Below are 16,768 nucleotides of genomic sequence, written 5' to 3'. Positions count from 1 at the left end.
TTTTAGAAAAACCATTTGTGTGCTTGCCTCCGACCCTTACAGATGGAGAGATCTGAGGGTGGGGGCTCCCTCTTCCTCACCTTTGTAGCCCCTCTAATGCCCAGCAGCCCAGTGCAGAGGCAGGCTGAGAACCAGTTTGTTACCGAAACCTGCTGGATAAGTCATCCGGCTGCGCCGGGCCCCCAGATCACCAGATCTCCTGCTTCTGTTTGCAGGAAACTTCCAGCTGGTCAAAGAGATTGCGGACGAAGACCCCAACTACGTGAACCTGGTCAACGGGGATGGGGCCACTCCGCTGATGCTGGCAGCTGTCATGGGGCAGCTGCCGCTGGTGCAGCTGCTGCTAGAGAGGCACGCTGACGTCGACAAGCAGGACAGCGTGCACGGCTGGACGGCCCTCATGCAGGCCACCTACCATGGGTCAGTGCCGGCCCCACTCCCTCCGTGGGAGGCTGACGACTCCCTGAGCCGAGAGAGGGGTCTTGATGGGCTTTTCTGATCCTGAGAAACTCCAGATGAACTCGAGGGCTGTGAAGCCTTTGAGGCGCACACACAAAAAACCCAGAGCAGCGCAGGCTCATCTACCCTACATTCCTATTCTTCTGTGTCCTGATGCTCGTGACCTCATCACAGAACTAACTAGTGGCCATAAAAACCGTGCAGCAGGAAAGTTTTATGCAGACAGATAAGCTTCTCTAGGTTGATTTCAGTGGAACAGTGATCAGTTTGTTTGGAGTGTTCACACTGATGTCCATGTCCTGTTGGAAATGAACATCGGCTGTTCATACCATTGGCTTCTCGGCACCCGGCAGTGAGACTTGTCCTCACCCTCTCCTTCTGAATAGGCGCCACCATTGGCTGGTGCTTCTGAATCCCTTCTCCTCCTGTCCTCCTGGAGGCCACCTCTTCCAGGTAGGCTGGCCCAGAGGCCAGGAGCTGCAGACCGTCTTACAGCGGCCAGGTGGTCTGATTCCAAATTACCAGCCCTTTCCTTGCCCTGTTTCAAGTGATCACAGCACTTAACTGTGTCATCTCAAAGCAGTTTGTTTTCCTATTTGGTCAGCCTCGGGCTTCCGTGTCAGACATCTCGGCCTGTGTGGGGCTTCCACAGTGCATGGGTCCTGATTTGGGGCAGGAGTAGTTGGAATCTGCATGTGGCATGGTGACCACATGGTCTTCCTTTTGTTTGTGGAAGGAACACCTAGGCTTTGGTTTCTATCACATTTGGGTCTGACCTGCCCATGGGGTGGGGAAGGAGGAGTGTGAGGCCGTTTGCAGCTTTCCACGCCCTTCTTCCGGGCTCAGAGATGGGGCACTATAGTTAATATCAGCTTCCCAGGAGCAAAGCCAGGCTTTGGCTTTCAGTGCGTCTAACTCTGGCTTTTTCTTTCCTCCCCAGGAATAAGGACATTGTCAAATATCTGCTAAACCAAGGGGCTGATGTCACTCTTCGTGCAAAAAACGGGTACACGGCCTTTGACCTAGTGATGCTGCTGAGTGATCCTGGTGGGTTGTTCCCTGAAAAGGGTCATAAACCTGCACGGCCTTTCTCTGGCTAGGAATGGAGAGAATCACCTTTGTTTTCAGCCCTTGCTTACTCATGGGGGAAGTCACTCTCAAGCCCCAAGGGCTCACCACATGTCCTCAGGCAAGTCGCTTCCCTTCTCAGCAAAGGCTGGGCTGGCACCAGATGATCCCCTGGGTTTCTCCAGCTCCAGCCTTCAGGGAGTCTCCCAAGAGGGAAGGCCAGCGAGACACGCATCTGCCTCAGCAGTCCACAGAAGTCCCAGAATGGTAACTGGGCTTCGTAGCCAGAAACCCTGACTCGGGGAAACAAAAAGTCCCCTTTGACAAGCAGAGTCAGAGACGGAGCAGTGGCCTTCTCTGCTGAATTGCGTAGGTGGAGGCCGCTGGGTCAAGGGCACCCTTCTGGGGCTGTCGCCGTCCCTAGTCCCACCTTTCTTGGTCCCCTTGGGCCCTCCCCCACTATGACAGGCCCTCCTCTGGGACCTGAGGCATACAGTCAGTCAGCTCAGGGGTCAGAGTCTGTCTGTCTGTCTGTCCTGCTTCCTATTGCCTTGGAGTTTCGGCCCAGGGAGGGAGAGAGGCTGTGAGGCCCTCTGACCCGCAGACTTTGAGCCCTGAGCCAGATCCCAACCTGCTGGCCTTGGGAGAGGACTTTACCTCCGTAGTCCCAAGTGGAGTTACCCCTGCTGCTTCTCTGGGCTACGGGGTGGCAGGCCAGAGTGCCCTGCCTCATCGCCGGCATTGCTGCCCTCACCCCGGCCCCCCTGCCGCGGGCCCCACGTGTCTCAGGTGCATACCTGGTTCCACTTCATCCTCGCAGGATGTGTGAGGGGAAGCCGAGCTGCATATCCCCTTGTGGAGGGGAGGTGACCAGGGCCAGGGGAAATGACTTGACCCAGCTGGCGAGGTGGGGTCCTTTGCCCAAGTCCAGTGAGCTCACTCCGTGCGAAGAGTTCGTGTCGTTAGAATCCACCCCCTGCATCATGCACGCATTTCTCGAGCAAACTTGTGTCTCACGGTGTCTCTTCTCCCTTGCCGCTGACCACTTCCCCACTCCCTTGTGCATTAAGACCCCCAGTCTCTCCCTAGTCGATTTTTTTCCTGGTGGGTTTGTTTTTAAACGAACTTTTTGCCTGAAATTTTTGAAGACACACATGCTTATTACTGAACACTTGGAGAGAGAAAAAGAAACAGTCATCCAGAGGAAAACACTGTTAATAGTTTGTAGTATTCTCAATTTCGTTTATTTATTTATTTATTTTGGTAACCCAGGTAATAATAATAATACTTAACTTTTCTTTTCTTTTTTTTTTTTTTTTAAAGATTTTATTTATTTATATGACAGAGAGAGACAGCGAGAACAGGAACACAAGCAGGGGGAGTGGGAGAGGGAGAAGCAGGCCTCCCGCTGAGCAGGGAGCCTGATGTGGGACTCGATCCCAGGACCCTGGGATCATGACCTGAGCCGAAGGCAGACGCTTAATGACTGAGCCACCCAGGCGCCCAATACTTAACTTTTCTTAAGCACTTACCTTATGCCAGACGTGCCCTCGAATCCCCCAGACACCTTTATGTGGTGCATGCTGTCACCCCTTTTCCAGAGACACTGAGAGGTTCCCTCATTTACCTGCACTTGCACAGCCAGGGAGGGGCAGAGGCAGAATTGGAGCCCCTGCCATCCGGCTGCTGAGTGTTCTTTTAAGCCACGCCACCCCTCTGTCTTTCTGTGGGGAGAGGGCTCCTGGTTTTTCTCTCTGGTGAAGTGGATGGAGCCCCGTGGTCTGTTTGCCGCCTCCTGGAGACCAGATGGAGAGGGCGGGGCCTTGCTCCTGGAGTAACAGACTCTGGAGGCCCAGGGCTGGGTTCTGAGGCTGACCGGGGTCTCCTGGAGCCCTCTCCTCATGGCCCAACAGACGTATCTGCAGGTAAAGCGCTGCCTTTTGTGTCCATAGACACGGAACTTGTTCGACTGCTGGCATCTGTCTGCATGCAGGTGAATAAAGACAAAGGCCGGCCCAGCCACCCACCGCCTCTGCCCCACTCGAAGGCCCGACAGCCCTGGAGTGTCCCAGTGCTGCCCGATGACAAAGGCGGGCTTAAGGTTGGCCTTTTCCTGTCCTCAAGGGCTTGAGAGGGTTAGGCTGACGGGGTGGGGGATGCCTGCCGCTTCCTGCTGACCTCGGGCTGCCCAGCAGGAGCAGGAAGTAAGCCGGGGGTGAGCAGTAAGCATGGCGGGTATCGGGGGGACCAAATGCCTCTCCTCCCAGGCCGGGTGTGCAAGGCCTCTGCCCCTGCACGTGGGATACTGCTGCTCGCGCCGTTCTCGGGTCTCCCCGCAGCCCCCGGGCCTGCATCCACGGCCTTCTGGAAATACCAGAACAACCTCCAGTTGCTCATTTCTAACTGCAAGCCGAGTATTTTTCTTTGAATTTCTGCTCCCCATCCTGCTCTACTTGTCTGAAATCAAACTTCCCTCTTCTCCATCCTGTCTGGGGTTCTGGAGCCTCTGCAGATCTGCACACTCTGCCCTTTGTTCCTGTCCGTAGCTCACACGAGCTCCCGCAAGCCCCGGGTCTTCCTCTCTCTCGGTGTTGTTTGCCTGGGTCCCTGCAGCCCTGTGCTTGCTGCCGTCTCCCTGGGCCAGGCCCTCCCAGCCTCCCCTCCCACTGTGTCGAAGCCTCCGAGCGGTCACGGGGTTATGGGACACCCTGGGGGGTGGCACCAGTCCTCTTTCTAGGTGGGGTGGCATCAGCTGCTGGAGCAGATGGCCCGGGCCTTGCTATGGACACCCGGCACCTCTCACACTCACAGGAGTGGGGGAAAGAGGTTACCCAGTGACTGGTGTCACGGTGTTTGGTGTCGTCTCTTGTCCATCTGTCTGTCTCTGACTCACTCTAAGACTCAGCAAGTTGGCACCCCGTCTGGGTCTCCATTTCTCCATCTGTGCCATGCGGAGACTGGGGAGCTGAGGGGTGGCAGATGGGGTCCCCTGTCGGACGTGGGCCCCTAAGGGCTGAGTCAGGAGGGATTTAGAGAGAACCATGGCTTTGTGGGAGAGGGTGCGGAGGCCGACTGGGAAAACTTGTCATGCGCCCAGGAGAGCAAGGGGGAAGCATGTGTGAAGTATAGTCACCATCCGGGGGCTGGGTGTTCATGGAGTGTGACCTCTGCTCGACATTCCCTTGGCAGTCCTGGTGGAGCCGAATGTCCAATCGGTTCCGGAAGCTCAAACTGACCCAGACCCTGCCCCGTGGGCTCTGCAGCAACCAGCCTTTGCCTTTCTGTGATGAGCCAGAGTCAGCGCTGGACTCCACAATGCGGGCTGCCCCCCAGGGCAAGACAGGCCGCCCGGGGCTTCATGAGGTGGCCCCCACAATGAAAGAGAATGGTAAGAAAACACTGCATGTGCTGTGGAATTTCCAGAATGGCCAGACCCAAATTCTCTGCCCTTTGTCCTATCTCCTGGGCTGATGTCAGAGGTGAGATGCTATTGGGATGTGACACGGGAGCAAAGCGGCTGGTCTGGGGGAGGACCGGCAGGCAGGGACAGCAGTGCAGTCAGCGTGGTAGAATGGGGATGTTGGTGACAAGAGTCCCTGGCAGCTGTCCCACACACCCTGCTGAGGGACCTGAGCCAGTCACTACCTCTCTCTTGCCTCTGATGGGTGCTTTTCCCACCTGTCCAACATGATTGGTCTCTGGCACTGGAAGGGTTTTGAAATAGAATGAGTTATCTGGGGTGGGGGCTTGGGGGTTGGGTAGTGAGCTTCCCACCACTGGAGATATTCAACAGATTGGATGACTTTGCCAGGGCATCAAAGGAGATTCCCACACTGATTGGACGATTGATTAGATCACATCCCTTCTACCAGACTCCCCGCACCCAGAATAGCTCCTTCAGCATTGTTTGAGACAGCCTGTTGAGCTGGGTGCACCCCTGTCTGACCCGGCATGGCAGTGGTTTATGGAAAAGCTGAAAACATGCTTTGAGAGATACCTTTTAAATGCTTTCCTTCTATTCAAATATTGAATACCAATTATTATTAAATATTTAATCCCCCAGGAGAGTTGGTTTTTCAGGATGAAGGCCGACCTGGTCACTCATCCTTATGCCGTGAACTTGTTGGGGAGGGTCATTTCAGGAAATTTCCATTTGTCTCTCAGGTCCTGGGAGCATGAGAGGAGACAAAGAAGATGTGTTATTGACAACCATGGTGAGTGTGGGGCTTTTCTAAAAGCATTTCAGGTCTCTTAACAATCATGAGTTGGTTGATTTACAAGGCTGGATGTAGACATGTGTCTGTCTTTGTGGTGGTCACAGATGGGGTTGATACCAAAACGTGTAACAATGGGCACAGCTCAGGCACTGAGGAAGGGGAACCAACACCAGCCAGAAACCGTGGGTAAAGCTGTGCTGGTGCTTAGTGGCTGGATACTAGCCCTGATGGTGTTCGCAGGGAGGCAGCACTGAGGACAGGGCTTTGAGCAGTAGGACCTGATGGGGCACCTTGGACTCACCATTTCGGTTATGGGGAGTCAGGGGGAGAGGAGTCACAGAGGAGGCTGTGTTTCCAGCCCGAGAGGCCTCGGTCTCCTCACCTATGAACCTAGGATTAGGTTCGGCTGTGAGTAACAGAAGGTCCTCAAATGACAACGGCATAGATGAGACGGCAGCTTATTTTTTCCAAGGGCAGCTCAGGACTGGTACGTTGACCCGTGGAGTTAGGGACCTGCTTCCTTCTACCCGTGCTTGGCTTCTGTTACCAAGACGACTGCCGGAGCTGTGGCCATCACTGCGCCATTCCAGCCAGCAGGAGAGATGCGGGGAGAAGCAGGTGTCTTTGAAGTTTCCTGGGAACTCACACATCACTTCCGCTTAGATCAGTTCGGCCAGCATGTGGTCACGTGGGAGTCACTGCACGGGAGGCTGGGAAATGAAGTTTCTGTTCCAGGTGGCTGTGTCCCATCGCAATGCCAGGGGTGTCTACTAAGGAAGATGTGGAAGGATGGATACCGGGGGACAGCTAGCAGTCTTTGACTTAAGGGAGGCTATCCCTCCTGGTTGTTTCTTTGAATAAGTTTATTCCCAGGAAGTTCTTAGCATAGTGCCTGGCTCGCAGTTATCTGCTGTGTGACCTTGGACGTGTGACTTCACCTCTCTGGGCCTCACGTTGCTCTTGTTTGAATGAGAGCCTCCTGGTTGGGGTTGAACTCAAGTCCATTTAGCTCTAAGACCCTGATCTGGAGGCTGGCCAGGAGAGGGCAGTATTGGAGAGGAGAAGGGAGCAGAAGCACCCCCAAGAAGGCCTCAGCTGCCTCAGGGACCAGCCGCTCCAGGCGCCACGGGCTGAGTGCTGACGGATCTGCTGTCTCCGCCCCGCCCCGCTATGCAATAGGTGTGCATCCGTGTCTCTAGACCAGTTTACCAAGGTGGGAGCTGGTGCTGCCTGACACTTGGTAATCTCATTAAATAGCAGTAATTACTTTTGTATGAAGACAAGGGCTGTTACTGAAATTTTAGAAGATGCAGTAAAGTATAAAGAAGAAACATAAAGTCACCGTTGATGATGCATATGATCATGACTGACATCTTGTGCTATATATCTTTATTGAGTATTTTTCTAGCCACTTTTTTTAGCATCTACCAGTGTATTATATCATGTGTAACAATGGCAAATACGTCCCACTTACTTAACAAGTGCCAGCCACTACTCGAAGCACTTAACGTATATTCGCTCATTCAGTCTCCCCGGCATCCCTGCCTGTGAGGTTGGCAGTGTTCTTTTCCCCATACTGTGCTGAGCCTGACTTATTACCAGTTCATGTGATCATCTGTTGCATGTCATTAAACACTCTTTAGCCACATTGCATTGAATGGCTGCATGATACGACCTTCCATCATGGGAATGTGCCTCACGGACCAGTGAAGGCTCACCTGTTGGACTCTGGGGTTTTTAGTTTTTTGTTGTTTCACAGATCTGATGAATAGTCTTATGCCTCAGTTTCCCCCGCTTGCCTGATTGTTCCCTTAGAGTAAATATCTAGAAATAGAATTTCTGGGTCAGTGGGTGTGAATGTCATTGCCTTCCAGAAAGTTTGCAACAATTTAGACTCTGTCCCCAAGGAGTGAAAATGCCATCTGTGGTGGGTTTGCAGTCCTCTTCCAGTCCATCCCCCATTACTGGATGAGGTTGCTGAGGTCCAGACGGGACAGCACCGTTCACGGACTCTCAGAAGAGCTCAGGACAGCCAGGGTGGGACCCAGCATGCCCAACTGCCGCCCGCCTTGCACGTACCTGTCCCACCTCCTTGTGCCCAGTGGAAGGCAGCAGTGTGCTGGCCTGCCCTTCGGCAGATGGAGGACGGCCAGGGAGCCCTGCCGAGTGGGCGTTTGCAGCCATCCTTGTGGAGATGCATGCCTGCCCGGCTCCTGAGGCAGGTTGAGCTGTGGGATGCCCTTCCCTGCAAAGCACCATCTGGCGCCAAGTCCACCGTCTTTTCTTAATTAAAGTTAGTATGGACTGTGTGAATGCTTTTCCTTGACAATCCACCAGTCATCATTGTGTGGATTTTATACTAACCCCAAATCACATTTTCAAAATATAAAATTACAGTTAAAAATGTCAGCAGTGGGAGGTGTGGCTGGAGTAGGAAGGGTGGGGTGGGATGGGGAAGGGAGTGTTTGCTGGGCTCACAGAGAGCCAGCCTGGGCCTCCCGGTCCCCCCCGCCGTTGCCCTCCCCCATCCTCCTAGACCCCCAGCTCTGCATGCACGTCCTGTTCCTCTGGCTGCCAGGCCTGCCTGCGTTCTGCTCCCTGGGCCTGCAGTGCCCTTTTCCCCAGCCCCCCAGGGTCCCTGTCACAGCACACTCAGCATCCCTTGGTCCCCTCCCCCAGCTCCCCATCCCCTCTGTCTCCATTCTAGCTGCTCTGATGGACATAAAAGAAGCTGGGGGTTGGAGCAGAGTAAAGGAGGGTATTGCCTGGTTGCTGGGAGAAGAGCAGAGGATACCACATGGGTTTCTGGCCGGGTGTGTATTGGGAGGGGTGAGGGGGTAAATGATGGTGCCATTCTCTGAGAAGCAGGAGAAACCTGGAGAGTTCCGTGAAGAGCCCCACTGGGGCTTGTCTAACCCACAGCCTGTCTTTTTCAGCTTCGCAATGGAGCCCCCTTCCCCAGACTCCCGAGTGACAAGCTGAAGGCAGTCATCCCCCCTTTCTTACCCCCTTCCAGTTTTGAGCTGTGGAGCTCGGATCAGTCCCGGACATGTCACAGTGGGAAGGCTGAGCCCGTGAAGACCGTGCTGCCCCAGAGAGCCGGCAGGGGCGCCCCCGTGGGCGTGGCTGGTGGGAGCACAGACGCTGTAAGTCACCCGGTGGATGTGCTTTGACATGTCACTCACCACTCATTGAAGTTGGCGTGTGTTTCGGGCAGAAGGGACCTCAGACCTGCTAATCCAGCAAGGTCGAAGCTTTTAATTTCTTTTAAATGAGTGTTATCCTTTTGTCTCACGAATCCTACAAAGGGACTTAACTTTATAAACAGATTAAAACATAGTGTGAAGGGAATGAAAGTGGGGGCCGCTCTTCTCTGCCTTTTCTATGGAGCCCTGGATCTCCAAGGAGCACAGCCTGAAGACCTGATGTAATCGAACCTTCCCTTTAATAGATGAGGAGACTGGGACCCAGAGAGGGGAAGTAACCTGCTGCAGAGCACCCAGCCACGTCACGTGGGCCGGGGACCAGGAGTCAGGTTCTTGGTTTCGAACCAGCTTCCACATTACATCATTGCTCAGGTCCATGACCAGGAGCAAACACTAAGAGGCAACTGTGTGCACTACTGGTATTTTCTTATACCACAAGGAGTGGGACTTGTAGCTTTTTGCCCACAGTTGCTTGTGACTTTGTGGCCCTTTGTGTGTCTCTGTAATGTCCCGAGGTAGTCCCTGTTGGTGGGGGAGGTTATTTCCATGTGTGTAGACTCCACACCGTAGATTCAGTAAATGGCAAACCAAAGGTGAGGACTCAGGGCCCTGCGCTGTCATTGTGTGATCAGTGACCAGAAGACCTGAGAGCCCCCATCTCTGTCCGTAAAACGGGGCTGACCTTTGCTCGCTGCTGCTTCTGGGGGCTGTTGCAATAGCACATCTGTAGTGGGAGAGTGAGCCTGGCCCCTGGAGGTGCCCGACATGGGCAGGGCTGGCTTGCATCTAGTCTGCACTGTGGGAGGGGTTGAGTGATGCTGAAAGTGCGGTGACTCGGGGACCGATGTCATGGGGGCATGGCCTGAGCTAATGGTCTGGTTGTCAGTGGCTAGAAGTGAACTCGCTGGGGGACTCCTGGCGGGCTGAGCACCGGTTGGCGAGGGTGTGCCAGGCGACAGGCATCAGCTAGGGTGAGCCAGTGGAATCCGGGTCCCTCCCCGCTGTGATCATGTGTGCCCAGAGGAGGGAACAACACACCCAAACCACAACACCCCCCTTATTCTTGCAGACTCCTGTGAGGCCCGTTAAATTTCCATCTCTCTCCAGAAGCCCCGCCTCTCCTGCCAGTTCTGGAAACTTCAACCACTCACCTCATTCCTCAGGCAGCTCCAGTGGGGTAGGGGGCTCAAGCAGGCACGGTGGGGAGCTGCATAACCGCTCAGGTGGGTACCAGGCAGGGCCACTCAGGGGAGGCGGGAGGGTCCCCTGGGGCTGCGGGTGTGAATGGCCCCCTGCGCTTGCTCGGTGGACAGTCCCAGGAGCAACTGTACACACCCTGTCTTCCTCCTTCATGTGGCTCAGGGATTCTTCAGTGAATTCACAGTGTTGCCCTTTGCCCTCCAGAATGGCACTGTTCATACTCGTAAAATACTTAACAACAGCACGTGACACCTAGTTATCCCCTTACAGACGTTGGTATCGGTGTCCTCCCTTGGATCCTCCCTAGCCCTGGATAGTATCACTTTCCCCTGTCCTCTCATAGTAATGCAAGGTTGCTGGTGGGTTTGGGACAACTGGGCAAGGGAACATGGCAGTCCACTGAGTACTGCGGCGTGAGGAAGTTACCGACACAGCTGTGGGAGTGGTGTTGGTAAGGCCCCGGAAGGGGGGTCCGAGGGCGCATGCTGGTCGGGCAGGCTGTGCGGCTGCTGGAAGGGGCAGTGTGGGGACTGCTGTGGGAGGCCAGGCCAGGGCGTCTGCCTGCGGGAGGCCGCACAAGCTGGCTGTGGCGTGGGGAAGGCGAGGACAAGCTGATCGTACCTGCGCTGCCCCTTTCAACACCTCTCACCATGATGCCTTCGGAGCATGATGGCCGCTGTGTCCTCTCCACCTTCGGTTTTCACGCACAGGCCTCTTGTGGTCAACCTGGACCCACAGCCACACGGGGTCAGGGGGGCGTCTGGGAAAGGCGTTTCCAGCTCCGTAAGGTCAGCACACAAAGTCCACCACACCCCTGTTGCTGGACCCTGGACCCCTGGCAGTCATTTCTGTTCCTCTTTCCTCAGGTGGTAGCATAGACAGTGTCCTGTCACAAATTGCTGCCCAGAGGAAGAAAGCAGCCGGATTATCAGAGCAGAAGCCCAGCCACCAGTCAAGTCCCCTTGGGCCAGCACCAGGGTCCAGCTCGTCGGAACTCCCAGTCTCCCCTGCAGGCGGTGGCGGTCCCGGTGGCAAGGTGTGTGTTCTGTTTCTCTCTCCTTCTGTTACACTCTTGGGTTCTGTCCTCACGTGGCTCATGTGCTGGGGAGCACGGGCAGTGCCGAGGTCGTGGGACGGGACTCGAGACAGGCCCCTTGCAGCCGGCTGCTCCCAGGCTGTCTGGGGAGGGCTGGATCAGGCCGGCGGTTGCCAGGGTCCCACCCTGTGCCCTCGGCCGCCTGCACACATGCGTCTACCTCCCACCTGATCTGCAGGGCATCTCCAGGTGCCTCACTCAGCCTCACACTGTGTACGTTGGTTCATAGCTTAGAGCCAAGAAGTGTGGAGCACTTCAGGAGCAGACTGCCTGGGATGAGATCTCAGCCCCACCCTTGAGCATTTTGCGGGGGGCCCGGCCCCTGGCCGGTCTGTGGCAGCTGTCAGTGCTGACGTGCCCAGCAGGAGTGGTCGCGCTCCCACCTTATGCCTGCACCGTGCACGGCTCTGGGGTGGCTGCTTCGTGCCTAGCGCTGCTAGCAGCGAGGGTGCGGCGGTCTGTCTGACGGCTCTCAGACCGTCACTGTGGACTCCGGCAGTGAGGAGGGGGCATGCCGTGGGGGCACAGATGGGGGCCGCTCCCCAGGCTTGACGGCATCAGTGACACCTACAGGGGGTCTGAAGGATGAGGAGCCAGATGACGGCGACAGGGGTGGGACAGGGGTGAGGCTGCTCCAGGGTGAGGCACTCCAGAGGGGAAGAGCTGAAGCAAGGTTGGAAGGCAGGCCAGAGTTGGAGTCTCACCTGTCTGTCCGGCAGCATTCCTCCATTGATGCAGCCCAAGAGCAGGCAACACGTTGTTAGTTTCTGTGTGGAGTTTGCGTGGCCCTCCACGTGCTCCCCTCCGGTGGTTCAGTGTAGCCCATTTTGTCCTCTGAGAGGACCCCACATCCAGGCACTATCCCACTCTTTATATTTTTTAGATGTCTTAAGCTTTTTCCCTGAGAAAAGTTAGATCACGTGAAAGCCTCACCCCGGACCCTTGCCCAGAAGTGCCTCCAGAGATTATGTTTTAATGGATGTATGAGAAATAATCTTCATTTTCTGCCCACCACTGTTGGTTACATAACTTTTGGTTATTCAAGGTCCCTTTTGCAATCAGACATACATAATTAGGTTCCCATTATAATAGAGCTCCAGAAAGTTTCTCTGTCCCTATGTGTTAGCATATTTTCCATTATATTAAAAATTATTTGTGTAATAGGATCTGTGTAATGAGTTCCCTTTAGAATTCAGCTCTAGAAAAATGTCTCTACTGATACTTTCATACATTTTCTTTCCTTAGATAAAAAGAATTATATAATTATTTCTCTTTTTGCTTTTGCTGCTAGGAAACTCAGAGCTACTAATTAAAGTAAGTCTTCTTGTCTGGGCTTTGATATAGTTTTCCTCTTCTCTGTTGTTTAAGAATTTCTGTTTCTATTTGGATGATCTTATGATGTGTTAGATATTGTTAGCTTCCTTTAACTGGTGTTCAAAATAGGTAGGCATCTAAATTATAAGTTAACTTATCTCCCTTGGCTGCGTCTATTATATATAATCTATGTACAAGTATATTCTGATGAAAGGAGATTGTGTCAAAAGATGCATTCAGGAAACAAACTGGGGAAACTATCCAGTTCAGTGATCACCTGATACTCCTAACAATGTACTTGGGGAGCTCTCTAAAAATTCAGGTTTCTGGGCTCCACCCAGCATAACTGAATGAAACTCTTCAAGACAGGATCTGAGGACTCTGATTTTCCCCCCAGAGAGCATTGCAGCCAGCCCAGCCCAGGGCTTTTAGAAACAGCTGCCCTAAATCAAAGGACACAAGGAGTGGGCTTTCTGTCAAAGACTCCAGCAGCAAAATGGAGACATGAAGTGCTTGTCAAAGACTCCCCTAGGAAGAATTAGAAATTAGTATTCAAAATAGGAGCCTCCTGAATCTGGTTTTTGAACTTTGCTTCAGACAAGCACCACCGTAATGGTGGAATAGTCACAAGGCATGGCTTTGCCATGTTCACGAATCAACCTGAGGTGAACCTGGGGAGAATCGGGGGGTGAGGGACATTTCAGTGTGTGTGTCAGTGCTTCCCAGACCTCTGGAGGCCCAAAGTCCCACTGAGTATATCAGCTCTCTATTCCCACCCTAGAGCCTAGTGGTTTAAAACAAAAAGCATTTCTTTAGCTTGTGAACCTGTGGGTCAGCATTTCAGTCTGGACTTAGCTAGTCAGTCGTTCTGGTCTGGGGGGATCACTTATACATTTGGCTGTTGGCTGGGGTGACCAGGATAACTGGGCCATGTGTGCCCACAACAAGCTTAGATATGTTCTCATGACAACAGCCAAAGGCATGAGTTGAAAACCAACCAGGTTGTTTAAGAAGTCAGCACACCCACTGCAGGAGAACACACAGAGTTACATGGGAGGAATTGAGATGACACTATTAACACAATCAGTCTGCTATACTGGGAACCCAGGTAATAGTTCAAATATTTCAGAGCACCCCAAATAATCATATTTATCTGTCCCCCCACCCCTACCAAATAATGCTGCCCACAAGATCCAGAGTATCATGCTTCTTTGCTTTGGCTGGGATAGATCTGTTTAGTCGGGATATACTAATTATCTCCTGCTTAATTAGAAGCTGTATTTTTGAATGTCCTTCTTTATAAAAAAGCAGAAAGAAGAATTTATTAACAATATATGCAACTAAATGACAAAATCTTTCAAAATCTAAGAGAGGGACTTGTTGTTCCACTCTGGGATGTGGTTAGAAGGAGCATTAAAGGCTTAGCAGGAGGAGAGGTGTACCCATTTCCATGCATTAGAACTATTTATCTTAGCCTCTGCTATCCTAGTTAAGATGTACAACTTTACCAAATATTACAAGACCTACAAAAAGGCATGAGAAACTGCACTCCCAAGAAACAGCAGTCATCAGAACCTGACTCAGATATGACAAAGATGTTGGAATTACCAGACAGTGAATTTAAAAGAACTATAATTAATTGTTAAAGGCTCTAATGGAAATTTTGAACATGGGAGATCATAGCTATTTCAGCAGATCGATGGAAACTCTAAGAAAGAATCAAATGAAAACTCTAGAAATAGAAAACAGGTAACAGAGACAGGCATGCCTTCGATGGGCTCTTCAGTACACTTGACACAGCCAAGGGAAGAGTCTGTGAAGTGGAAGACAGGGTAAAAGAAATCACCCAGGGCGCCTGGGTGGCTCAGTTGGTTAAGCGACTGCCTTCGGCTCAGGTCATGATCCTGGAGTCCCGGGATCGAGTCCCGCATCGGGCTCCCTGCTCGGCGGGGAGCCTGCTTCTCCCTCTGACCCTTCCCCCTGTCATGTGCTGTCTCTCTCATTCTCTCTGTCTCAAATAAATAAATAAAATCTTAAAAAAAAAAAAAAAAGAAAAAGAAATCACCCAAACGGAAGCACAAAGAAAAAAAGAAGTTAAAAAATAAGAACAACAAGAACAACAAAAAAACAGTTGTGGGATAATGTCAAGTGCTCTCACATACAAGTAATAAGAATCCCTGAAGACAAAGAGAGAAAGAGAATGGTAGGACGGAAAGAATATCTTAAAATAATGCCTGAAAAATTCCCCAGATTAATGATAAATGACAAATCACAGATCCAGGAAGTTCAGAAAACACTATAGGATAAATATCAAAAAGAAAACACGTAGCTGTATCCTAGCTACACTACTGAATAAATAACTCCCATAACTCAACAATAAGAGGGGTGCCTGGGTGGCTCAGTTGGTTGTTTCTGACTCTTGTTCTCAACTCAGGTCTTGATCTCAGGGTCATGAGTTCAAGCCCACATTGGGCTCTACACTAGGGCATGGAACCTATTTAAAAAAAATTGTTTTTAACTCAATAAAATAACCAACAAATTATAAAAAATAGGCAAAATGGATACTTCACCAAAAATATACAAATGGCAAATAAACATATGGAAAAATGTTGAACATTAGCTATTGGGGAAAATGCAAATTAAAACCACAGCAGCATAGCACTATATACCTAATAGACTGGCTAAAATTAAAACCAAGAATTTAAAGATACAAGTGTTGGTGAGGATATGGAGCTACTGGAACTCAGATGCCAGTGGGAATGCGAAACTACAGCCACCTTGAAAACGTTTGGCAGTTTCTTATAAAACTAAATATGCACTTACCATACGAACTGGCTGTCTCCCTCCTAGATATTTACCCAAGTGTATTTTCAAAAACTGTTCATGCCAAAATCTGTTTGTGAATGTTTATAGCAGTTTTCTCCATAATCACGCCAAACTGGAGACATGTCTTCAACAGGCCAATGGATAGATCAGCTGTGGTACATCCATGTGATGGAACGCTGCTCAGCAGTGGAAAGTACCACACTGTTGACATGTGCAGTAACTTGAATGGATCTTCAAGGCAGTTTGCTGCACCAGCCCCAAAAGTCTACATATTGTATAATTCCATTTATGCGACGTTTTAGAAAAGACAAAACCTTAAGGATGGAAAACAGATCCTTTATTTCTGTGGGTCGGGATGAGGGGGAGAGTGACTAGAAAAGGACCGGACAAGGGAATTTTGGAGGTGATGGAACTGTTCTTGTATGGTACACAACTCTGCGTTTATCAAAACCCAGAGAATTTTACACAACCAAGTTATTTCTGCTGTATGCAGATTTTAAAAAACAGTATGAACCAGGAACCAAAGATGGAATGCAGACCATGACAACAGATCTGTATTACAAATGACTGATTTAAGCACACGTTGGGAGGTGGGGGTGGGGGGAAACTGTGTCGAGTGGATATGGTAAGGCCAAATATAGACAAATAACCGTACCCAAACACTGTACTCTAATTGATGATTTTTTTTCTTGTAGGGATATGGGTTAAATTCTGAAACCACTTTACACATAGATACTTTTTGTATACATATACACTTTGTTTATACTAGGGTTGACAAATAAGTAAATATAACGAGCCCCCTTTTTCACTGTCAGAGATTGAATCAAAGGGGAAATGCCTGAGCAAACCCCATGGATATTGGAGTGTTGTCAGAGGTGTAGGTATGAATCAATATGAATGCATGCCTATAAATATGTGTGTGTGTATATATATATATACAGATTGATACAGTAGTAAGTGTGGCTGTGTGTATACATGGCTCAGTATACTCTCTTTCCTTGCTCTGTCCACCCTATAAGCAGTGACATCCCAGTAACCACGAGCAACCTAGTACCCAGATTTTGGTTTCTAAATACCACTCTCCAAGAAAAGGGACCAGGGCCTTGGAGAAGTGGTTTATTCCAGTGGTGGGTCAATGAAAATACAAGATGAGCCTAGAGCATTTTATGGTTTCAGAAAGTAAGGAAAGGAGACGGCTTTAAAAAGAAAGAATTAAAAAAAGGTGGGCATGTCAAAAGGACATAGGAGCCCACCTGAAAAATCTCAGTGGCCAAAACTGGAACAATTTGAACAACCATAAAATAAATAGCAACAGTTATTAGATTATAGCCCAAAGAATAGCGTAAGTATCCATGAGCCCATACTGATAAGGAATAAATAAC

At 51.1% G+C, this 16,768-nt stretch overlaps 1 protein-coding gene across 5 annotated transcripts in view; it reads left to right on the top strand.

The window, feature by feature from the left end:
• The window catches only part of ANKS6 (ankyrin repeat and sterile alpha motif domain containing 6), a 65,888-nt gene that overhangs the window by 7,865 nt on the left and 41,255 nt on the right, over window positions 1-16,768 (top strand). For all 5 annotated transcript variants that reach the window (XR_014140070.1, XR_014140069.1, XR_014140071.1 and 2 more), the window contains exons 4-11: window positions 216-420; window positions 1,400-1,506; window positions 3,480-3,628; window positions 4,717-4,915; window positions 5,692-5,741; window positions 8,681-8,890; window positions 10,020-10,173; window positions 11,017-11,186. Coding sequence is in view for 2 of the 5 variants with exons in the window: in XM_081803258.1 (XP_081659384.1) it covers window positions 216-420; window positions 1,400-1,506; window positions 3,480-3,628; window positions 4,717-4,915; window positions 5,692-5,741; window positions 8,681-8,890; window positions 10,020-10,173; window positions 11,017-11,186 (1,244 nt within the window). In the remaining 3 variants the exon portion in view is untranslated. The remainder of the gene's footprint in view (window positions 1-215; window positions 421-1,399; window positions 1,507-3,479; window positions 3,629-4,716; window positions 4,916-5,691; window positions 5,742-8,680; window positions 8,891-10,019; window positions 10,174-11,016; window positions 11,187-16,768) is intronic.

Source organism: Leptonychotes weddellii, chromosome 14, assembly GCF_054177405.1.
Source record: "Leptonychotes weddellii isolate Sample4059 chromosome 14, ASM5417740v2, whole genome shotgun sequence".
NCBI classification, from domain to species: Eukaryota; Metazoa; Chordata; class Mammalia; order Carnivora; family Phocidae; genus Leptonychotes; species Leptonychotes weddellii.
Note: the sequence above shows the minus strand (reverse complement) of the source record. Positions and strands in the feature narration are given on the sequence as shown.